Genomic DNA, 25,306 nt, shown 5'->3' with positions numbered 1-25,306 from the left:
TTAATTTGTATATATATAATTTGGCTAAACTCCGACTGGTTCTTTTTTTGCTATTTAAAATGCAGATTTATTGATAGGTCTAGACTTTACCACAACAAAAGTACAGAATATTAATACAAAGTTGTAAAAAAAAAAAAAAATGTTTTGGTGTTGATGTGCATTTCCACAGTATATGTTTTATTTATAGAGGAATGGAAACTCTAACTCAATGTAGGTTACTGAATAATGGCATTGAATGACAACCTGACATGCTAGGATGTTCACAGTATGAAATCTTAAGCCAGGCGCACACTACTGCACTGAAGCTTGTCGCCCTTTCATGTTTTAAGTCTGACTAGTTGGTGAAGGCCTAGATTGTTGCAGACACTTCTATTATGTGCACTTGTGAGATACACCGTGAATAGTTGCAGGAGCTACAATAAATTTAGAATTTAGACTAAATTAAGAATAAATTTAGACTCTTAGCCTAGTATTTATGATAATTATAAGAAATGTTTCTTGAGGACCAAATCAGCATATTAGAATGATTTCTGAAGGATCACGTGACACTGAAGACTGGAAAAATGGCTGCTGAAATTTCAGCTTTGCATCACAGGAATAAATGACATTTTAAAATATATTAAAAGAGAAAATGGTTATGTCAATTGGTAGTAATATTTCACAATATTACAGTTTTTTTTTTATTTTTTATACTGTATTTTTAATACAGCCTTGTTGATCATTTTGATTATTTCAAAAACATTTTTAAAAAATCTTACCGACCCCAGACTTTTGAACAGTAGTGTAAATATGGTTATAAATAAATATAATACAATATAGTGTAAAAATAATATAGTTTAAACTTTGTGTTTAGGTGATTTATTTATTTATTTATTTTAAACACTTCTTTCTATCTCAGCTTAAAGGGATAGTTCACCCAAAAATGAAAATTCTGTCATTAATTACTCACCCTCATGTCGCTCCACACCTGTAAGACCTTCGTTCAATCTTCGGGACACAAATGTGACCCTGGACCACAAAACCAGTCTTAAGTCGCTGGGGTATATTTGAAGCAATAGCCAAAAATACATTGTAGGGGTGAAAATTATTGATTTTTCTTTTATGCCAAAAATCATTAGGATATTAATTGAAGATCATGTTCCATGAAGATATTTTGTAAATTTCCTACTGTACAACAATACATTGTATTGGTCAAAATTATTGATTTTTCTTTTATGCCAAAAATCATTAGGATATTAATTGAAGATCATGTTCCATGAAGATATTTTGTAAATTTCCTACTGTAAATATATTAAAACTTAATTTTTGATTAGTAATATGCATTGCTAAGAACTTCATTTGGACAACTTTAAAGGCGATTTTCTCAATATTAATTTTTTTGCACCCTCAGATTCCAGTTTTTCAAATAGTTGATGTGTATATCTCGGCCAAATATTGTCCTATTCTAACAAACCATACATCAATTGAAAGCTTATTTATTCAGCTTTCAGATGATGTATAAATCTCTGACCCTTATGACTGGTTTTGTGGTTCAGGGTCACAATTCAGAAAAATACAGACCTGAAAAAAATGCACTTCGTTTAATGCATTCATTCGTTCCCTTTCTGTGTTGTTCATCTATTATTTCATTGTCCCTATTTATTTATATAGACACAACCCACTTTTTGTCAAACAATAACTCATTATCCATCTTTTGCTGAGTTAATAATATCCTTTAGCTAGATTCCCATCATGCAGCGATCCATTTCCCAGCACACTAATCTGTGCATGATTTCTTTCCTTTGTAACTCCCCTCGTCTGCTGGTGGATGGCTAGAGAGATCGCACAAACGCTATATATGAATACAGACACTAAATGGAAATCATGTCTGCCATCCATCATATGCAGATGTCAGGCCACTGGCACTGCCTACCAGAGCTGTCAATTTAATCGTCTCTGTTTCTTTAGATACTCCAGCCCAACGCTGTTAATTCTATTATCCCACGATCAACGCCCAGATCAAAACAATAACAACATAATTTATTCAGCAGTTCTTCTCCCCGAGTTACCGTCTTCTGCCATTTTGGAGAGTACCCCAGAACGTAATCAACGTAATGAGCGTTGTTTACGTTCAGCATGCGCACGCTGTCTACTGAACATAAACAACCCATTACGTTCAGCGAAAGTGCGCGCATGCAGAGCGTAAACAACGCTCATTACGTTGATTCCTAGGGCTGGGTAAAAAATATCGATATCTCGATTTCAATCGATTCTCATTTTTACGAAACGATATCGTTTCTTAAATCCCAAGAATTGATTAGTCTAACCTGTTTTCAGTTAATGGACGGAACATTGAAGGGCACCTCCCATCCAATATATCGCAATAAGCATTGTGCTTTGGTACTTTTAATATGAAACAAAGTCTCAGAATTCAAATTCTGTCCATTGTATTGCAGTATTCAAACAATAAATGCCGTTTTTGGCACTGTTTAATGTGGAGTGACAGATTGCTGTAGCGCCTCAGTTCAACAGACACGGCCGCACGAGGCGCACGTGAACTGATCGTCTTCTCCACATTAATACCAGTTTCAGCACAAAATAAACATGACTAAACATCTGAAGGTAATATAAAAGAAAGAGTACAACTTTACAATCAGTATCATTTCTCATGTTAATCCCTCAATTAGTGTTTCAGCCACACAAAGACGTCAATATAACGGCTTGTAAACAACGTCACCTCAGAAAAAAACACATGCGGTGACCATAAACTCATTAGTCAGCTAGAAAATTAAACTGTAGAGAGGGGCATTTTGCTAAATATATGCACCATATAAATTTATTATAATTTTTACTTTTCTTCAATGTTTAATTTATATTTTTTTGATTGACAGCCACCATTTAAATGTAAAAAAAACCCCGAATTGATTTAGAAATATTATGTAATTGTAACTTTTATTATAAAAACTTCATTAAGTGTAATTTTAAGCAGTTGTATAGCCTAAAAAATCAGTTTGATTTAACCTTCAATATTATAGTAATGCAGTACCAACTGACTCATGTATATTTTACAGCATTAGTTAAGAGAATTTTGACTTTAATCGAATAGTGAAATTTGTGTCAAAACCCAGCCCTGTTGATTATGTTCTGGGGTACTCTCCAAAATGGCAGAAGACGGTAACTCGGGGAGAAGAACTGCTGAATAAATTGTTATTGTTTTCTTTGCGCACAAAAAGTATTCTTGAGGGTGAGTAATTAATGACAGAATTTTCATTTTTGGGTGAACTAACCCTTTAATATGCTAGGACAACTACAGGTTAAGCCTGTGTTATACTTTCCGTGTCCGCGAGTCCGCTAGGGTCCGCTATGGTATGCGTGACGTAAAAATCGTCATCGGAGAGTGTGCGCGGAGGCTCCGCGCGGACATCCACGTGCCTCCCATTTTTTGTGACCGCGCGGACAAGTACGCGTGGTCAGTAGGCTACTGCGCATGCGCAGGCTGTGTGAAGAAGCCCGTTGCTACTCGAACCTGTACAATCCGTCGATAAAACAATATAAAGACAGCCAGATGTGCAATAACTCTGGGCAATTCTTTGTTCACATGTTTGTTTATTGTTCTAGCCGTTCTACTACGCATGTATGGAACACGTCCGCAGAGCGGACCATCAGTGTATGCTTTCGGAAGTATAAATACAAGTAGTCTGCGTCCGCGCTGTCCGTGTACGCGTCCGGATTGCTCATGCGGAAAGTATAACACAGGCTTAAGTCATACATTGATTCGTCTTAGTGTCCTGACCAGGAATTTTTCATTTGAGTGAGCTGTTCTTTTAAATATAGGCTACTGCTCACGTGATGGCTCTGTTCCTCGTCTGTCACATCTAGGGATATGCCGGTATCAGATTTTCCTGTTGCGATTAATTGCTCATGCTTTTATGCGCGAAACGGAGGGGTAGGGGAAAGGGGAAGGGTTAAGGGGTAGAATTGGGATTGGGCCTTAAACTGTTTAATACAACACATAAAATATGCATGAAATGTTTTTTCTTTTAAATGAACAAATATAACTTTAATTGTTTTCATTTATATTCACCCATATCATAATAAACAGCAATATTTACCTACATATATTTTTGCTGAAGCCTTTCAAAGGGATCGTTCACCAGAAAATGAAAATTCATTCATCTTTTACTCACCCTCAGTCTTTAGGGCACTTATGGGCAAATAAAAACCATTACGATATTCACGACGGTGCATAATTTTACATTTCCAACAAAATCATTGCAAATTTGTTGTGAATTATCTTGTAATGATTATTTTAGATGTATGTGTGTGTTTGAATGTGGTAGAGCATAAACCTCCCTCTTCGACTATTCCGTAATTGCCCAATAATGATTATTAACTTCAAACGGCACGTAATTGCTCACAGTTTTGCAGAGTCAATTTCCTTCATGTATCTGGGCAGAATCTTAATTCCCATATAGGTTCTTCCTCCTCAGATAATTTCTCTCCTCCCTGTTCGCTGTGACGTCTGTTTTTCTCAGCGAAGGTCTTTGTTCCTGTTTGTATGCATTTCCTGTCTTTGAAGTATGATATGGCCTTGGGTGAGGCGTTTGAATGCAGGATTCAACTGATTATGCTTACATTCGCTTAGGTAAAACACTTTATGTAATCAAACTCTTCCTGATGTATTTCCGTTGCTCTGAAAGGATAATGGCACAGCGAATGAGCCAAAGTGCCTGTCTCGCTTTGGTGGAGCATAAATCTGATTTTGGATTCTGATTGATCATTGAGCATTACTCATTCTGCTCTCTCTGCTCTCCAGGCCTATGAACCACCACATTCACCGGCAGTATAAATATGTCAGGCAGTAGTTTCATTCTGCTCTCTCATGTTTTACCTGGCATGTTTTACCTGGGCGAGCAATGTAACTCTCGTGGGGATTCTCCAAATAAAAGAAACCAGTGTCATATCTTCTCGATGTTTTGTCTCAGCAAAGAAAAGTGCAGCGGTTGGGACTTTCCTTTTTTGTACCGTAGACTCATTTCGTCTTGCCGTGAAGGAAACGAAAGATAACTTTCTGAAAAATGAAGAGGGAAAGAGAAATACATACTCAAAAAATGTATTGTACTCTGTCTTATAATTCCTTTCCTTTATGTTCCCTCTGCGGCGATATTCCTACTGTTTGAATGCTGAACTAATTGTCTTTAGAATAAGCTTTCATCTCAAATACAGAACAAAGGTGTCAGCTATAAGATAGCACTTTGATCACAGAAATATAAAGAAAAATTGAGCAAATTCATTCAAAGCCTTTTTGTCTGTGGGTGTGATTAAGTTCCTGTGCCTTTTGTTTGATGTTGACAGCTCCGTTAATTATGCAAATCAAAGACGGCAGATGTAATTTAACATGCCCTATGATCATTTGAAACATGACCCGGTGGTTAGCTATTAGGGGTGCTCCGATCAGGATTTTTGAGGCCGATCACCGATCTCAGAAAGCAGTATCTGCCGATCCGATCACCGATACCGATCTTTTTAAAGCCTTCTTTTTATCATGTAGAATTATTTATAGTGATGATCCAATCAAGATTTTTAGACATTTATTCAGGGCCTGAATTTCATTTTTGAAAATGAATCCCTCTCTTAGGTGACTCGTGTGAGAGGATTTTTTATTTTTCATTTGAGGGGTGGCCGGCTCAACATCGTGATGTCTGTCAGCCATCGACGATGGCATCGTCTATCGGCCCAACCCTAGTACAGAAGCAGCATGGACTGTGCTTTCACACAGGAGTATGCTCCTAATCTGTGGCTGTTTACCACAAACACAACATTTATCCATTATTTTGATTTTAAATCCAAACATTGTTACTTAAAATGCTTTTTCAACATTGTGATTTTTTTTACACAGTACAGTAATACAATCTTTCATCAATTATCCAATGCTTTTTACTTTTGCAGTTACTTCTAGATTTATATATTAAATTGCTAAAGCAAAACATTTAAACTACTTTTCTTACATTAGCACAAACATTCTAAATTAAAACTTACCACTGACAGAAACAGTCAGCTCAACTGCCTTTTCTTTTGCATTTAAATCTTTATTACAAGCAATCCTGCGGTTCATAAAGAACTTTAATTAAGAACTTTAAGAACTATTGCCTTGTTTATCTAAAAGTGCTCTTTTCCTTTAAACCTATTGCCAAAAAGCCATAGCCTATGTGTTGACTGTGAAACACAGTAGACTTTAATTATATGCATTTATGGTGTAATTACTACATTTTTGTGTCAATGCATGTTCATATTTACCGCAAACAATGCGCTGTTACTTTAATTCAGCGCTTGCAGTGCAGCAAAAATAGACTCGGTGCGGAAACGATCTCTGCACTGCTGCAGACGCACCGCTCCTAAACACACTGCCAGACCTTAACAGTGTGTGCAGTGTGAATGCTTTAATCCGTTAACATGAGCGCGGAAAACATACGCACCACGTATGCACTGCAAACGGAATAATGTGAATTTGGCATTATGTGTGCGCGCTGCGAGTGTGCATGAGTGCACGGTCTCCAGGAGAGCACGCGAGCGTTGAATAGTTTAAACACTGGCAAGAATTAAAAAGTAATGCAATTTATAAACTTCAGTGACGATGCGACACTGCCTCGATAGTGCAAGTGACAATTTGTGTATCAACTGTGCAGCGTGCAGCTCACTTAGAGCAGACGCGATGTGATTTGAAGCCATTTGCATTCTTAGAGACCGCCGATCAATCATCCCAAAGCGATTATCGGCCGATAGTGATCGGTAGCCGATCAATCGTAGCACCCCTATTAGCTATGTAAGATATATACAAATAAATGTGAATATATTAGGCAGTTTGAATATATATTGCTACTGGTTTCTTGTGCTGTGTACTTCCAGCAAGCAAAACATAGTATTTATAAAGTGAATTTGCAGAATTATTTCAAAACCTGCTTTTATGAGAATGCTTGAGAAAATAACATCAAAACAGTAGAGTCTTGTGTAACTGTATGACATTTGAAGAATTTATATAAAATATTTTAAATGAAAATTGAATTTTTTTTTTTTTATCATGACCTAGTGATTATTACATTTTATAACTTCTATTATGACATCAAGTTTTAAAAACCAAACAAAATAACTGAACAATGGGTAATTTTGAAATGTGTGGGGGCTTGACGAATTAGAAAAGTCAATGTGTTTTCACAAAGAGCTGTTTTAAAAACCTAGTCAGGGCAATACGTCAGGAAACAGTTGTACTTTTAATTAGAAAAAGTAAATATTATAGCTTTGGACTTTGGAGAAATTGTCTTCATCTCTGTTAGGAAACTGATTCCATCATGAGTTCACAAATTAATTTATGTTTCATTAGCAGGCGCTAATGAGTCTTTTATAGAATGAGTTTAAGTTTGAGAATGAGTTTTCAGAGTTTACAGTTTGTGGGCTTATATAATGCTTTTCATGAATAAGGTACACTCTAGTGTACAATTACGACAAGAAAATCTTTTTTTTTTTTTTTTTTTGTCTGAACTATTAGATGCTTTAGGTAAACTATTGTGGATCATAATTAGCATTGCATGGAAAGTAGACCGTTTTAAAGTTGCTATCTATTTTGTAAATCCTTGTGAATGATTGTGAATGATTTATCCATGCATTTTTTAAAACTTTAATTAAACATTTATTATCCAGTCCACTTAAACTCTGCTCCCAGACAAGCTCACATTCAGATCTGCCTCCATTTTTGAATGCATAGCTCATAACATAAAATTAAAACATTAAGTTATGGATAGAACCGAGTCCCTGCACTACTTTTTTATCCCGATAATGTGCTATACTTGACAGTAGATCACAATATGCAAGGGAAAGTCTGTCGCTACTTCAGTTTCATCTCTCTCAACTTTGAACACCTCAGATGTCTGTTAAAGTCATTTGAACTTGTCTTACCTCTGAGATTTTGACTTTCTTGACTGTCTAACAATTAAAATCATAATTGACACAATCTGTTTAATTAATATTTGATTCATTGCATGAAAACTATTTCAGTTAAAGGGGGGACCCCTTTAACTAATTTTAATTGACAAAATTAATATTTACTTGTCTATTACTCCATACAAAATTCATTGCTAGAAAATTAATTAAAAAAATGTCAGATTTGTTTTTATACACTTCCTGTGTAATAAATAAATAAATAAAATAACACGCACACAAAAAACATGATTTTTTTTTACTTTAGACGTGTCCCAAATTTAGGAAATAGGGTTGTTAGAATTGCAAACCTTATATATAATAATTGTATTATAATAATTGTAAATTATAAATGGCTCATTGTAGGGCTGCACGATATTGGAAAAAACTCACATTGCGATTTTTTTCTTTTCTTTTTTCTTTGCGTTTTATATATTGCCATATGAAAAAAAAAATCACTAGATGACTTGAATAGCTCTATTTGGAAAAAAATAATCAATGATTGGGGTGATTTTGTAGGCGAGTAAATCACCATAGAAAATAATCAAATGTAAAATAACAATGCATAGTCTTCACTGTATAAAAAAATTAAATCTAATAAATCTGTGTTAAAGCTTAAAGTGTTTTTCTCTGTGTTTTGTTCTTTGATTTACATTCATGACAGAAAGCAGGAATATTAAACTGCTGTGAACCAATATACTGTTACACATCCATTTTCTTTCTCAATTGTTTACTTTCAACTAAACCATAAGCAACTGTGTTTACAAGGATACTTGCAGAGACATGCATTTTGACATAATTTTGCGCGTATGTGTCATTTCAGGCACAAATAGACGCGGACGTGAGCGGAATTCGGTGTTCACGTGCATCTGCGTGGCTCTCACCGTGTCTACACCGGACGCGAGCGGCGCGACACGACAAAATATTATCGAGCCAATTATAATCAGTGATGCTGTTTACACTGGATGCGGTGCGACCCGACAAATCCCCACAGTAAGCTGATGCCCCGTTCTATTTATGACGTACTGACACAAAGTTCAAATGATTTGCAAAAGTCGCTTTGTTGCGTCCAGTGTAGAAAGACTTTGGAGCCGTTCACATGTCGCGCCTAAAAACGCGTGGAAAAGCCAGCCGCGCCGCTTTCTCCTTCTTTCCAAAGCATTCGGGAGCTTGCAATTTCGTAGCATCTGCCGTTGCTAAGCAACCGTGACCTACGCTCTCCACGATGACCCAGAAGTTTCAACAAAGGATAAATGGATTTCCAGCACTGAAAATCTCTTGCAGTAGCTCTGCTACTAAATTCATTTAAAAATGGGTATCTCTGTACAGCTGTTCCTGTACCGGTGTCTGTGTGGGCAAAGAAAACGATCAGTGTAAATATAACGATCAGTATACTAAACATTGCATCGCAGATGCGCACATTGCAATATCGATGCTGAAACGATATATCGTGCAGCCCTAGCTCATTGTGATATGTTTTGACCTCTTGAGGTGGGTTAGCAGCATTTTCTGAAGGTTAAGTGTCGAAAAAGTCTTTTATTGGACGGGTTAGCAGCATTTTCTGAAGGTTAAGTGTCCATTTGCTGAAAATGAAAACTAGTCTTTTATTGGACATTTCAGGCCCTTTTTTGTGCCCTATTCATCTGGTGCTAGTAGATTTTTTTTTATTATATAAAATACCTGTGACTCTCTTCTTATTTTCAAATGATTTTGTTGTAGGAAACCTGAGGATTTGTCCAGGGAGGTCATACAGATTCAACAGCGAGAACTGAACCTGAAACAGCAGAACTACACACTCAATAGCAGGTAAATACACACATTCACATGCATTAAGATATAGATCACTGACTTTGGGTCATAAATTTTGACTCATCACTCGTTGATTTAAGAAAGTTGTGTGGAGGTAAATTTGAGGTAACACTTTAGACATTCTACTAACAGTAAGTAACTTTGCAACTACATGTCAGCTAGCAGTCATTAGATTATGGTACCGTGTTGCCTCCAGGCAATGAAATGAGACACTCATTTAATTGATCAATGCTGTCTCAGGGAAGTAGAAGTCAAATACTAATAAATGAACATAAAAAAAGTGGTCACATGACCCACAGGGGTCCATTTTGTTTCCACTTTCAGGACATGTGCACATGTCACATGACTCCATATTTTGTCCAATGAAAAGTGCATTTTTCATCAATTTCCGTGCATATAATTGCCTACAAAAAATCTTAGTCACCTTCATTGGAAAGTAAAGAAGTATTTTCAAAAACTTTGCATAATATTTCATCAAATGTATCATAGGAAATTACAAAAAACTGCATGTTGCCTCAAGGCAACATTGTACCGTAATGGAATTGCATAAGGCCATGCAGGCATACTAGGTTAGAATACAAGTATGTGATATTTGTAAGGAAAAGAGTTAGAATGATCTAAATGTATTAGAATTTTTGCATGATTTTGTAATGCATTTGCAAGAATAGTAATTCTCATACTATTTCTGCACATACTATGATTTTTCTGTTGAGAGGAATTGCTTCCTCGGCTTTCACAAGCAATGAGGTGTCATTAGTGAAGTAGGAGATTTTGCATGCACGTGCTTGTGTGTGTATGTGCATGCTTGTAAAGATAAAGTGCATATTAGTATAAGGTTATGATGATTTTTCATTTTTTACTTTGAAACTACACTGATTATAATGTGTTGGTATGATAACAGATATGATAGTTTAGTTATACTTGTTATCCACGATGGTACAATGTTGCTTGAGAGCAACAGCTGGATATGAAATGTTACTTTTTTATTAAATATCAGTTGTGCAATACATTAAAAACTAGATAAATCTGTTTGTTCAAGTGTTTGGTTAAATAAATTTGTTTTCAATAAATATATTTCTTTTTTTCTGCATGAAAATGTCAAATGTTTAAATTTGTCCGTTGTGGTACAATGTTGCCTTGAGGCAACAAGCTTAAAAAAAAAAAATTATGAAATTGTTTATTGATATTGTTATAGTGTCCAATTTTAAGTAGGAAAAACATCACACACATTTTTTCCCTTATTGAGTTTATATTCCGTACCGTAGAGGGTTAACAGACTGTCTGCTTAATACCTTCAGACACTTTATTTTGATGGGTCCACAACATACAACATACTGACTATAAGATACTTTGCAAGTATATGTCAACTTATTCTACTAACCCTAAACTTAACCTAACAGTCTACTCTGAGAGTTAGTAGACATGTAGTTGAAAATTAATGAGAATTAGATGACATGTAGCTGTAAAGTTACTTATAGTTAGTAGAATGTTTAAAGTGGATTATCAAAGTAAAGTGTAACCAAATTTGAGAAATGTTACACTACAGTTCCAAAGTTATTTGTTTAATGTCACAGAGCTGATTGTTGGTAAGAACTAAAGCAGTTTCAGATTAAATATTTGATATAGTCGAGCCCCGCTGTCACTGCATGATTTGTAAGATTTGACGTCCTCTGTAACAATTGAGATGGACAGTCTCTATTGAACCTTCGCTCGTGAGCGACAGCTCTACTCAAGAGCGTGTGATCTGTCCCTCAAGTGATAGATTGGGACAGTCTCTCTCTTGCTATGTGGGTTCATGTCTGTTTTTGTGCTTAAAAATGTCATTATTTGACAAGGCCTCTAATGTGGGTCTCTTTTCATCCTGTGCAGTTCTTTCAAAGGCAGTAATGGGCTCTTTTCTTGAGTTTTGCCGACCAGCATTAGCCGATCTCTTTGATGCTCTTTCAGTCAATCTCTGGTCTCTCCCTCTCTCTAATTGTCAGATGGTAATTGGTCGATGGGAGTTGGTGCGTGTCGGCGCTGCGCGGCTCGTCACTTGAGCAGTCAAGTCAAACGAAACTCTGACAATATCAGATCTCACTAATGAGCTGAGTGTTGAGATTGGGCTAATTATGATCTATGATGTTGTCTAAAACATCTTTGCAAAGTAATGAGTCTGCTGTCATTTCTTCAAGTTCTTTGTGGAAGAAGTTGGGGCTGTCTGGTTCTTTCCAAAAAAACTCCTCTTCTTTATATTGCTTACTTTTTAATGTGTTTCTATCAGATATAGGCCTATTTTTTTTTTTTTTGCAATAATACCAATGGCAACAAATACACTAGGGATGTAACGATTCACTCAACTCGCAATTTGATTCGTTTTACGATTTTGCTTTCGCGATTCGATTCACGATTTTTTATTTACAAAATGAGATTTAAGACAAATAAGTAACACAAATAAAATAAATATCTTCATATAAACAAAATAAGGCTTTGTCTGTGCTCTTTCCATTTAAAATTAGATTTAATTAAGATTAGATTAGCAACCACTGCATTTTAAATGTGAAGCAAGCAAAGATGCTGCAAATATGCAACATGAGCAGTTTTTAACTCTAAATTACATTGTATAATTTCGAAATTTGAAGCAAAAACAGAATGGTTTGACTTCAGCTTTGTGAAACTATACAAAAAAAATATCTGCATGAAACAAACAGTAGACGAGCTGAATGAGAGACAGATTCACTCTCTGCCAGCAGGTGGCGGTTTCCTTGGTTTCCGCTGTAAACAAAGCAGCGCTGCACTTATGAACTTTAATATTTCACAAAATTATTAATGTATAAAATCACATGGACACTCTTTAGATAATAAAGTGTTATTTATTGTTGCCTTTAGAAACAGAAATAACACAGTAACCAATAATACAGCACAAAATAATAATAATAAAGACAAACAAATGTCTATCTCTCCAATTGGAATTAAAAAGGTGACCTCTGATCTGTAAACATCCATGTCAGTATTACCCTTTTGAAAATAACTAATGAAAATGGATCACAAAAGTATTGTGTTTTCAGTTTGTACATTTTTTACGTTTCTTTTGGACCTGAGGCAGAAAACTGGAAACGTGGTGAAAAAAAAAAAATCTTGTTGTTTTTGATTTATGCATAATACTATAAAAGGAATAATATATAACAATGTTAATAAGTATCATTGATATAGGACTATTAACTTTATTTATCCCACAGGGGAAACTATCTCTCTCTCTCTCTCTCTCTCTCTCTCTCTCTCTCTCTCTCTCTCTCGGTCGAATAATTAATTAAAGTAGCTAAATGTTACAATTAATCAATTCAAATAAATGTGATCTTACCACACTATTTAATCTGTCTGATCTGAAGTGGGCAGAATATTGCGCTAACGAGCCGTAGCTTCGCGTCAGTCTTGCCTTCACGTCGTGCATTAGAATAGTTTAAAGCCGTGTATTCGCTCTTTATCAGCAGTTTTTACGGCAATATTTAAATGACACCCTGGTCATTCTTGGTGTACCCAAAATGGTCCCACACTATCGACTTCAGGCATTTCTCTGGTGGAAATAAAGGATCGCTGTTTGGTTCCTCTATCATAGTTAATCTAGTGTGTGTAGTAGCCTCCGTGTCTCTGATAAGCACAGCATTTTAAAATGGTGCACCGCTAGTGTAACTTTGTTTTCGTTTTGCGCAAGTTGCAACTGTTCCGTTCTGTACAACAGAAACGCTCGTTGTAGCAGAGCCTTTACGATTAATTAACCGTGACATTTTAAAGCGCGGTTAATTGTGAAACTGGTTAATCACTGCATCCCTAATCTAAACTTTTCTAAAGACAGTAAGTTCCCCTCAGACATACATTCATATAAACTCCTACCCCTAATTGAATTGCGATTTGTTTAGCATCTCAACCGATTTGAATCGTCACATATTTGAATCGATTTTCAACCGGCTCGCGGTTAATCGTTACATACCTAAAATACACTATTTTTGGTTGACAAATGCAATTAAACCAGGGGTGTCAATAGATTTCAGTAATTAGTCTATAACATACTTTGGTTAAGATTTCTCAATGATAGTGTAAAACAACTTTTACCTTGTCAAAATCAGCTGTTTTCTGCAACCCGTTTTAGTGCATGTTCCATTAAATACTAATGAGCTCTGCTCACCCTGGGTGGATCTTTATCATTATAGGGTGGTTGTGTACACACACTGCCGACACACATTTCAGTTCAAACAACTTGTAAAAGTGTATGTCGCATCCGATGACCCCTTTAAAAGAACCGAACCCAGACCCCTTTGTCAATAAATCACAATTTACCATTTTTTTTGTTGTTGATGCATTTGGAAAACGCATGTAGCAGATGATGTGAATTTGTAATTAACTTAATATGCCATAATACTAACAGAACACGAGTAACTGTCAAAATTTGAGATGATGTGTGAAATTGTGACAAATGAAATAGTTTATTTCTAGTGCTGTCAAGCGATTAATCGCGATTAATCGCATACAAAATAAAGGTTTTTGTTTACATAATGTGTGTGTACTGTGTATATTTATTATGTATATTTAAACACATACAGTATATATTTTATAAATATTTACATGTATATATTTATATTCATATAATTTATATTACATATAAATATATTTAATATAAAAACATAACATATTTTTCATAAATATACATGCATGTGTGTATTTACATATACATAATAAATATACACAGTACTCACACATATATTATGGAAACAAAAACTTTTATTTTATATGCGATTAATCGCGATTAATCGTTTGACAGCACTACAAGTTATTTCTCATTAGGTATGAAATCTGATATTATGCTATCGTATTTTGCATATATTAGGCATAATTTGCTGCTTATGCTCAAAGTCCCTTTCAAGGAAAGCCAGGTCACTCTGTCAGCCATATTTGCAACGGCTCCAGGCAGATATTTCAGGCTTGCAAGACCAATTTGAATGGGGAAATACTCATTTTTTTGAGTCAGCAAAAAAATCGAACATGAACTGTGTTGTAAATGTTTCTGACATTTATATAAAAAAATATTAAAAAAAGGTGGGTCCCAGGATGGGTTTCTATAGAAGCTGCAGTGATGCGATGACTTTACCATTTCGTGATTGACTCTTTTATTTATATAAAAGTGTACTTGCAGTACTAGAGCCATCTGGAGTAGGGCAGGACAATATAGATAAAAAATTGAATCTCAATATTTTTCCATGTTTTGATGATATTCATTCATATCAATCATATAGGCCTATCATTATATTTTTGCATTTACTCCTGAAAAAAATGTAAAAGGTGATTTGCACCCCAACAAAAAGGACATGATTTGGATAGAACGGCTATTTTTATAGAGTACCTACAAATTATTTACTGCAAAATCAGCACTAGTTAAAAAATAATGACTGTATTACTGATTTTTACTAAATGAATACATTTAAAAATCATATTTACCAAAATCAAATATGCAAAATAAACACATAAAAATGACGCCAAAAATGCAGTCTTCCTACAAAAATTTGTGGATGTTGCAACAACAAAGTGATTTCTTTTTAGATTGCGGTGTTGCTAATATTCGATGTTTTGCACAGCCCTTCCCTCAGCTGCCATATAGTGTGTTGCAGTTTCCTCAATTCATAGCATTACGAGTGCACCGTCTTGTTATCTATACAGCCTTTGGCTCGAATCGCAGTATGCCTTATTGTGTGTCAGTTCCAAATGCATGTTCCTGCTTTCAGTAGCCTTATTTAAGTTATTTGCAATCATTATACTGAAGTACATTGACCTCCCCGCTCAATATCTGTGTATATAAAAACCCATACTGCTAGTTTCCTATACAACCGTTTGCAGAGACTGCTGCACCATTAGTGAATGAGCCACGTTACTGCATGAAGGTCTGTTATTGTGATATCATGTATTTCCTATTTTGTTGCCCATAAACACCATGTAAAAAATGAGGTTGTTCGGTTTACATGTTGGATGCATATTAGCAGGTGAATCTTTTCCTAAATAGGCACCAGACGATAATCAATATGGAGGATGTACCTTCAGCTCTTTTGGTAATAATTTTCAAACATTTAAATAGAAATGCGGTGGCTGTGAATTATTACCGTAATGGAATAATGCGATGGACCGTAAAATCACCCTCTTTGTGTTATAACGCAAGTGCTTATAGGTGCTTTACATACATGTGTTTGTGTGTGTTGCCGTGCATTCATGGGGTCCACTTGGTTGAATCACTCCATTAAGCTGCTCCTTCTGTGTTGAGAAACTGGGCCAACTAAATCAATTACCCTGTTCACTAACGAATAGAGGCAATTTGCATAATAAGCCTCAGCATGTGCTGAGGTCATATTGATAGGAGACGTGTATGGTTTTGTGATTAGATTGTGCATTACTGTCTTATTGACCCTCCACAGCAGGCCATGATGATTTTCATTACAGCTCAAATTGGGCTGGATAGTTAGCATCTGGAAGAGGTGAGAGGAGTTAATCAATTTAGCTATGAGGACACACACACATACACATGCTGACTCGCTCTTGCAAACGCCGGCCCACACAAACTCACCCGCCCTCCTCCTACAAACAAATTTCCCTTGTCAACTACCTCCAGAAAGCACAATTACATCCACCCGTACAGTCTTAGCACTTTCTCTCCCTTTAATCCAGCAGATTCAAAGACTCACACACACTTTTCCAGCACATTTGATGGAATTGAACTCTTGCTGTGGGTAATTTCTCTCACTCTGCAAGGTCAAGTGGAAAAGTGCTCTTCCAGTCAAAGTCTATCTGTATCAAACATCCTTCCTTTATCTCCAGAAGACACATGCACACACAAACAAACAGCTTCTTCTCATATAAATACGTGCTGCCATTTTGCTAACTGTTTTGATGTCCGTTATTGTGTCTTAACAGTGACACCGCACAAGATCTGCACAGTAGCAATATCGAATACAGCAATATCGAAAATGCGAAAAGTGTAAAATTGCGCAAATTTCAGTACCTGGCGGCAGTTCGGTAAGTGTTAGAAATGCCAGATAATAAGATCAATCTTGCTAGCTGCCCTCAATTCTCTAAAAAGCAGAGCTGTTAAAGTGAAATATGGAATTGCTTTGCGATTATTATTTTGACAGAAAAACAGTGAACCTGAAAAATTGACATTTATTTTTCTAAAAAAGGTCTGTCTCCTTGTTATATTGTCTGGTTAAGTGTCAGAGTATTATACTGAAAGTTGTGATGAGAGGAAAAAATGTAAGGTGAGGATTTGGTTTCAATCCAATGGTTCTTGACTGAATGGACATGTTACATAGTAAAAACCAATAGAAAAAATGCACATTTGTTTTGCTTTGTATTTGTATGAAATCTATGTCCAAATTACAGCCATGTTAATGTTACATTTTAAAAATAATATATTAGTTTGAAAAGTGTATATCTGGAGTAGAAAACAATTACATTTTACCTCACCTCATATATATGAGTTGTGTATGCTTGACTCATATATTTTCCACATACTGTACATTATTGTTTCTCCTCTATGCACCGCCTTTCTGAAACGCATCGATTTTTACAAAGCTCATCAGTCTGAATGACGAGGTGTGCTCTGATTGGCCAGCTATCCAGTGCGTTGTGATTGGCCGAATACCTCAAGCGTGTGGTGGAAACAAAAGCACATGCGGTGGAGACAGCGGCAGCTTCTGGATTGAGAAGGAAGCGCTCACAGGGATGCAGGAAGTATGACTACGAGATGCAGTGTCTCCTTCCCTCGGGGAACTAGGGTTACATATAGGGATGCACCGATACCACTTTTTTCAGAACGAGTCCGATACCGATACTTTCATTTTTGGTACTCGCCGATACCTGGATTTTCACAGCATTTGTAATTTTTTTAAATATTGGGTACAGAAATAAAATAATAATAATATGAATCATGTTATTTGGCTTCATTTAGCAAACAGATATTACCTTCAGTTATTTCCACACTTAATTATACCTGTTAAAATGTATTGTATAAGCTTTTGTTACTTTCATTGTTCATTTTAATGGTGCATTAGAGCTGCTCCATTGCAGCAGCTCAATACTGTAGTCACAAAACGTTTTCCTAAAATAATGCAGGGAGCCACTCGTTATACATTATACGAGTGCACGCGTACTATTTTGGTGATGTAATTTGCGTCACGCGCAGTGTACACGGACCCTCACGTACGAGTAAAAACCGAAGTATACTTTGGCCTTAAAGCAAGCTAAACATATGCAGTGCGCACACGTTTGTATTGGTGCAGAATGAGAGAGCTATAGCGCATTTCACCCAGTCTGCTAGTTTCACTTCTGCTTTAAATAAAGTTGTGTATGCTTGACGTTTAAAATAAATGCTGTTTATAGTGAATGCCCCTTTAATTTTTGTTTGTTTTATATTTACGATTTAGTTTTAATCCAAATGTATGCGCTAATGGAGCGAACAGCAATCAAGATCATGCAACAGAAGTGCGCTCTCTCTCTCTCGCTCTTGCTCTCTCTCGCTCTCCCTTACCGTCAAATAACTTTAGTAACTTGTGCATTGTTTTACTTACTTGCTTTTGACATTTACGACCGAACTACAAACTTTCCAGTGATGTCTGTGAGATATTCACTCGACAAGCTCGTGCATCTGTGCAGCCGTGCGCTCAATCCACTCAGCGCGCTCTGCTTATCAGCTCGGGCACATCCGCTATACAGGCGTGAATATTGAATGTTTAACATTATATTAATTACTTGCATGTACTTCATAGACATCCTTAATCTCTAATAACTCCATTCTACTCTCTGTTGTTCTGTTTTCAGTGTTTCTTTTTCTGGACACAGCTCTATTCACACGCTGCTTGGTATCGGGGCATTTTTACGAGTACAGGAGCACGGTATCGGTGCATCCCTATAAAAAACGTACTTCCAGTCTGTGAGTCAGAGCAGCCGGCATTGTTGTCTAATCTCCCAGGAAACAGTCCTCCATAAAATGTGCTGCACACATCTGAATATTTGGGTTGAAGTGTTCTGGAACAGTGTTGTAAATACAACTTAACCACTGATTTCTAGTTGTGTCCTCTTTTGGAAGGCCAAACAAAGTAGTTTCGCTTTCACAACGAAACACAACGTCACACACGGCGGGCTAGAGTGAGCGGCGGCGGCCTAGAGTGAGGAACGGCCGTCGGGATGAGTGAGCAGAGGCCGGGGTGCTGAGTGAGCGACGGCCGGTGGGCTTGAGAACGGCGCGGCCGGCGGATTCGACAAAGGAGCGGCAGGCAGGCTTGCGGCAACCACATGTGACGACCTTGGGCTGGACTCCGCTTCGTCCACGGTGAAAGCCGATCCGGCGATCCACAGCGCAAAGTTGTTGTATTTCCTCAGCAACCAGCACGGATCAGCTCCAGGCATGAAGAAGCAGATATCATCCTCTTTTGGAAGACCAAACAAAGTAGTTTCACTTTCACAACGAAGCACACAGCACTATATATATATATATATATATATATATATATATTTGGTAATACTTGTCTCAAATGACATATAAGAATTTGTTTAACTGTACCAAAGTGCACTACATCTGACTAGTTAGTTAGTGACTAGTTAAGCTAATTATTGTAATGAATATGGATTAATCAGACATGCTCATTCATTTAACTTCACCAGGGGGTGTTTTCAGGGCTGTTTCAGAGAATTGTTTATGGCTCACTGTCTTCCACATAACATTGTGCCATTTCCCAGAACGGCCCAGCTACAAAGAGCATATATTCAGCTGTGAACACTCAGAAGGCAGCTTTTATGTTATAAGGTGTAATGTCTTTGATTAATTAATTTTAGGAAATTAATTGATAGGGGCATATCAGTGTCCGTTCATGATAGAAATCCCTACAAAGGAAATGACCTTCCAGGATATAGAGGATGCAGTTCTGTGTTCTCCCCAGAGCTGCTCTATCCTAATGTTATTCTGCCGTTTTCTATCTGTCTCTTTCAGCATTCGCTCTGTGGAGAAGGCCCGCACTGAGCTCATACCCGAGATCGCTCAACTGCGAGCCAAAGCTCAAGAAGAACAGAAGAAACGAGAGAACCAGGATTCGCTTGTCCGTCGCCTGCAGAAGAGAGTCCTACTACTCACCAAGGTAAAAAAAGAAACGTATAAATAAACACATTCAGTTACTCTCGTCAAAACAAAAGGATTCATACTTTGTAAACACTATACATTTCAGAACCGAACACTTTCTCCCCAGTGCAAAGTGGCTATTTCTCTCTAGAACAATAGATAGGTAAAACCCAAAATTTTATAACGCATGTGTACTCATGATATCAACAACTAAGAAAGTATTGTACCTTTAAAACATTTAATTAGGTAGAACAATCATTTTCAGTCCTGCTATGGTAATATGATGTGCCAAAGTAACATGTTAGAATGATTTCTGTTGGATGCACAGAAACTTGAACCATCTAAATATACTTAAAGGGATAGTTCACCAAAAAACTGAAAATTGTTATCATTTACTCACCTTCGTGTCATTCTAAACCCGTAAGACTTTTTTCATCATCTGTCCCTCCACTGCATGCAGCCAAAACACTTCAAAAAGTTCATAAGGACATCATAAAAAGAAATCCATATAAAGCATTAGAGTTAGAGCATTAGCATTTTTGCTTCGAAGATGAACTTCTGGAATGACAAAAATGATGACATGAAATGATGAAAATTATTTAAATTTTTGTTTGAACGTAACCTTTAAGCAAGGGAAAATAGTCAAAAGTCTGATATGACCCATTATCCTTCTCTCAACCTCAGTCTCATAGGCAGTATGGACGGCTGTAACTCCTATAGAAATCTAGAACGTGTCCTCCTTCCTGGCATGATGTTCTCTCCAAAGGCTAGGACGAGATTTAGATAAATCACTGGAGCAGCGCCTTATTGTGTATGCGAATAATACTCTTGTTCTTTGTTTGTCAACAGCTTGGTAAACTGGTAATTAACAAAGGCTTCAATAAGCTCCTAAATAGGTGATATTTGATTTAATGAGGTCAATGTTTGAGTGTAATGATGCCCACACTGGAGACATTTAGAACATCCTCACCTCCAGCCGACCAGCCTGGAAGCTGCTCTAAACACCCATGGACAATTAGAGCTGTCAGAACAAGTAATTAAGAGTAAAGATAAGCTAGCACGCTGATATGTTTCTCTATTATTCAGTAGTTAATTACGTTGGTGGTATGCTCAGTTAAATGCTTGTCCAGTTAATTCAAATTTTTGTATAAGCAGTAATAGCATTGCACAACTTTTCTACAAATCTAATTTCAAACAAAACAAAGTTTAGACATGATTTTTTTCATCAATTTTATCCCAATGCAATTAATTGTATTTTAATCATTATCACGCTTTGTGCTTATCTCAGTTAATGAAGAGTAATAGTCTTCATTATTGGCCTACTGGTTATTTATCCTGAAAACTTTTTATTTTTTATTTGACATTTGTTATCTTGCATTGCTAACAAGCTTTCATGTTTGGGGTTGCTAGATGTCAAGAGTTTAAATCCCCCAATCAGTCTTATCAATTTTCTTAAATAGGTATGTTTTCTGCCCAGTGTTTTACTTTATCTTTACTAAACTTGGCAACCATGTGCACACACATACACACACTGTTAAAAAAGTGCTGATGATATGAAAACAGAAAAATGTGTTATGTTGTAGTTTTGCAATCTCACTGTAATGTTTTGCTCAAAAAAGTGTAATGCAGTCAGTCTATGTTCCTTCACGAGGCCACTTGTGATATTTGCTGCAGTTAAATCTTAAAGCAAACATTGTCAATAAATCCAACCATGACAAATATACAAAGTCTTTTTAATAGATATTTTAATGGAAAAAACGTTAGGATAATTTGGAATTATTGGAATTAATATTAGGAGTTGAACTGTTTTAGCTTTTGAGAGCTACTTAAGGTTCTACCAGAAGAGACGGTTAATATATAAGAGAAAATAATAAATCAGGAAACTAGATGAGGTGTAAACCCTGCATATGAGTTGACATTATCTTGATTTGTGCTTACATGAATGTGCAATAATTCTGATGAAATTTAAAAATATATTTCTCTCATGAGAATAATTTTTATTAAAAATCGCAATTTAAAGTTTTTGAGCACAATCTTGATTGTCTCATTAACAATTATCTTGCGGCAATAGTCAGTTCAGTAGTGTCTAAACTTTTGACTTGTTCTGTATATGATGATAAACCTGTTTACACGCGCAGAGTTTCATAGAACTAATAGAATTGACATGCTAGAATCTGGAGGCTGTTTGTCACTAGCCATTATTGACAACTTCAGCACTTCACGTGCTGCAAGACCAGGAAAATGCATCAGCTGTCTTTAGAGTATATTAGATTAACAGTTTTCTAGCTATGATTAAAAGCCATGATAAAAAGGTTTTATTGTAGCATTGACCCAAGTTCTTCATTAAATGAAGATCCATAGGGGTGGAGAAAAAAAAAACTGCAGTGCAGCACAGATTCGTTTCCTTACTCACTCACCCACATAGATTCCTTCTCCGGCACAGAAACTCAGAGGCAGGTGCCAAAATAATAGAGTCCTAAATGAGAGTTTGCTATCTGTGGGACGAATAAGGTGAGTTTAAGATAACAGCAAGGGTGAATTTCATTACAATGGAAGCAGAAAAATAGCTTTGGAAGATGTGTGTGTGTGTGTTGAAGTACGTATGTGTGTGAATATACTGATATGTGCTAGTGTGTTGAACCCCTTAGGTGGTCTAACTCGTATTAAACCTGAACTGTTTTCATGACTTCAGGTAATAAAACGGATACCTCTTTGACCTTTAAAAAGTAGTGCAGAGATAAGAATAAAATCTTCCTTCCTTACTTACTTACTTACTTACAACTTGTAATAAGTATGTCTTATGTATTTAATTTAGGGCTGTGAATCTTTGTGTAAACAGCGAATCGATTCACGATTCATAGTAGGGGTGCTCCGATTGATCGGCTTCCGATCACTATCGGCCGATAATCGCTTTGGGATGATTGATCGGCGGTCTCTAAAAAGGCAGATCTCAAAAAAACGATCTAAAGCTGATGACGCGCCTGCCGTGAGAGATTTGGCATGACATGCAGCGGCGCCGTCTCAGTCTCTGTCCGGCGCGGGTGAAATAATTATAATGCTGAAGGTGAGGTGCAATTCGTATTTCTTTATTAAATAACTTTTAAAGTAATTTGAAAACTTTCTGTGAGACATAATTTCACAAACAGCACGAGTGAATCACCGCGCGCTCAATCTCTCTCAAAATACGCAAATGGCTTCAAATCACCACACATCACGTCTGTCTATAAGCGAGCTGCACGCATAACAGTTGACAGGAATTTTCACTTGCACAATCGAGCCAGTGTTGTCACTAGTTTATAAATTGCATTTCTTTTTAATTCTTGCCAGTGTTTAACCATTCAGCGCTCTCCTGGACACTGTGCGCTCATGCAAACTCGCAGCGCACACAGGTTCACACATACTCCGTTCGCAGTGCGTAGGCCTATGCGGTGCGTATTTTTACCGGGCTCATGTTAACGGATTTTAAAGCGTTCACACTGCACACGGTTGCGGTCCGGCAGTGCGTTCCATAAGCAGTCCGCAGCAGTGCAGCGATTGATTCCACACCTAGTTTGCTGCACACGCTGAATTGAAGTGACAGTGCATGTTTTGCGGTAAATATGAAAACGAAAATGTAGTAGCGCCGTCTCAGTCTCTGTCCGGCGCGGGTGAAATAATTATAATGCTGAAGGTGAGGTGCAATTCGTATTTCTTTATTAAATAACTTTTAAAGTAATTTGAAAACTTTCTGTGAGACATAATTTCACAAACAGCACGAGTGAATCACCGCGCGCTCAATCTCTCTCAAAATACGCAAATGGCTTCAAATCACCACACATCACGTCTGTCTATAAGCGAGCTGCACGCAGAACAGTTGACAGGAATTTTCACTTGCACAATCGAGCCAGTGTTGTCACTAGTTTATAAATTGCATTTCTTTTTAATTCTTGCCAGTGTTTAACCATTCAGCGCTCTCCTGGACACTGTGCGCTCATGCAAACTCGCAGCGCACACAGGTTCACACATACTCCGTTCGCAGTGCGTAGGCCTATGCGGTGCGTATTTTTACCGGGCTCATGTTAACGGATTTTAAAGCGTTCACACTGCACACGGTTGCGGTCCGGCAGTGCGTTCCATAAGCAGTCCGCAGCAGTGCAGCGATTGATTCCACACCTAGTTTGCTGCACACGCTGAATTGAAGTGACAGCGCATGTTTTGCAGTAAATATGTAAACGAAAATGTAGTAATTACACCATAAATGCATATAATTAAAGTCTGCTGTGTTTCACAGTCAACACATACTGCTTTTTGGCTAGGTTTAAAGGAAAAGAGCACTTTTAGATAAACAAGGCAATAATAGATGGCATGGCACTCGTGGAGTTAGGAAAACAAAGTTCTTTATGGACAGGATTGCTTGAACGAAAAGGCAGTAGAGCTGACTGTCAATGGTAAGTTTTTATTTTGAATGTTTTAATTAATGTAAGAAAAGTATTTTAAATGTTTTGCCACTTGTTTGAGCAACTGTTTTGTGCTGTGTGTAAGCTATTGTGCAACAATTGCACAAGTGTAAAAACAAAAATGCACTGCATGATCGAACATTTAGGTGAGATAAATATATATTTATGAAAATGTCTAAAAAAGGCTCCCCTCCACCCCTTAAATAAAAATAAAAAAAAACCCTCTCACAAGATTCACCTATAAGAGGGAAATTCCCCCCATTTTCAAAAATGAAATTCAGGCCCTGAATAAATGTCTAAAATTCCTGATTGAAGTATTACTATAAATAATTCTACATAATAAAAGTAAGGCTTTAAAAAGATCGGTATCGGTGATTGTATCGGCAGATACTGCTTTTTGTGATCGGCAATCGGTGATCGGCCTCAAAAATCCTGATCGGAGCACCCCTAATTCATAGGGTTTTGATTCAAGAACGATTTTTGCAAATTTAGAACGATTCGATTCGAGACCATTCACAATTTAAATTCGATGAGATTCGATTAATGATTCCGCGGAGTCCAGCCCGGGGTCGCCACATGTGGTTGCCACAAGCCCGCCCGCCGCTGCTCACTCAAGCCGGACTCCGCTCACTCTAGCCGACGGCCTCTGCTCAATGCCTCCGGTCGATTCTGCATTCTTTAAGTGCATTCACAGGATTATTTAAATGCTTCCCTTAAATTCTTTGTTTAGTCAGGGGGCAAATTACATATGTATGAAATTTACATGTAGAAATATACCCTAGTAAAAAAGTAATATATTTTAAAGGGGTCATATGATGCAATTTCAATTTTTCCTTTCTCTTTGGAGTGTTACAAGCTCTTGGTGCATAAAGAAGATCTGTAAAGTTGCAAAGACTAAAGTCTCAAATCCAAAGAGACATTCTTTATAAAAGTTAAGAGTCAACCACGCCTACCTAAAACAGCTCGTTCTAACACGCCCCCACAT

The 25,306-nt window shown here is 36.9% G+C and overlaps 1 protein-coding gene across 1 annotated transcript in view; it reads left to right on the top strand.

Annotated features, from left to right (window-relative positions):
* LOC107714125 (mitotic spindle assembly checkpoint protein MAD1-like) overlaps positions 1-25,306 on the top strand; it is a 72,135-nt gene that overhangs the window by 781 nt on the left and 46,048 nt on the right. The window contains exons 3-5 of the mRNA XM_016519864.1: positions 8,774-8,805; positions 9,670-9,756; positions 19,760-19,904. Of these exons, the coding sequence (XP_016375350.1) occupies positions 8,774-8,805; positions 9,670-9,756; positions 19,760-19,904 (264 nt within the window). The remainder of the gene's footprint in view (positions 1-8,773; positions 8,806-9,669; positions 9,757-19,759; positions 19,905-25,306) is intronic.

This window comes from Sinocyclocheilus rhinocerous, unplaced genomic scaffold (genome assembly GCF_001515625.1).
Source record: "Sinocyclocheilus rhinocerous isolate Xijiao unplaced genomic scaffold, SAMN03320098_v1.1 scaffold1953, whole genome shotgun sequence".
NCBI classification, from domain to species: Eukaryota; Metazoa; Chordata; class Actinopteri; order Cypriniformes; family Cyprinidae; genus Sinocyclocheilus; species Sinocyclocheilus rhinocerous.
Note: the sequence above shows the minus strand (reverse complement) of the source record. Positions and strands in the feature narration are given on the sequence as shown.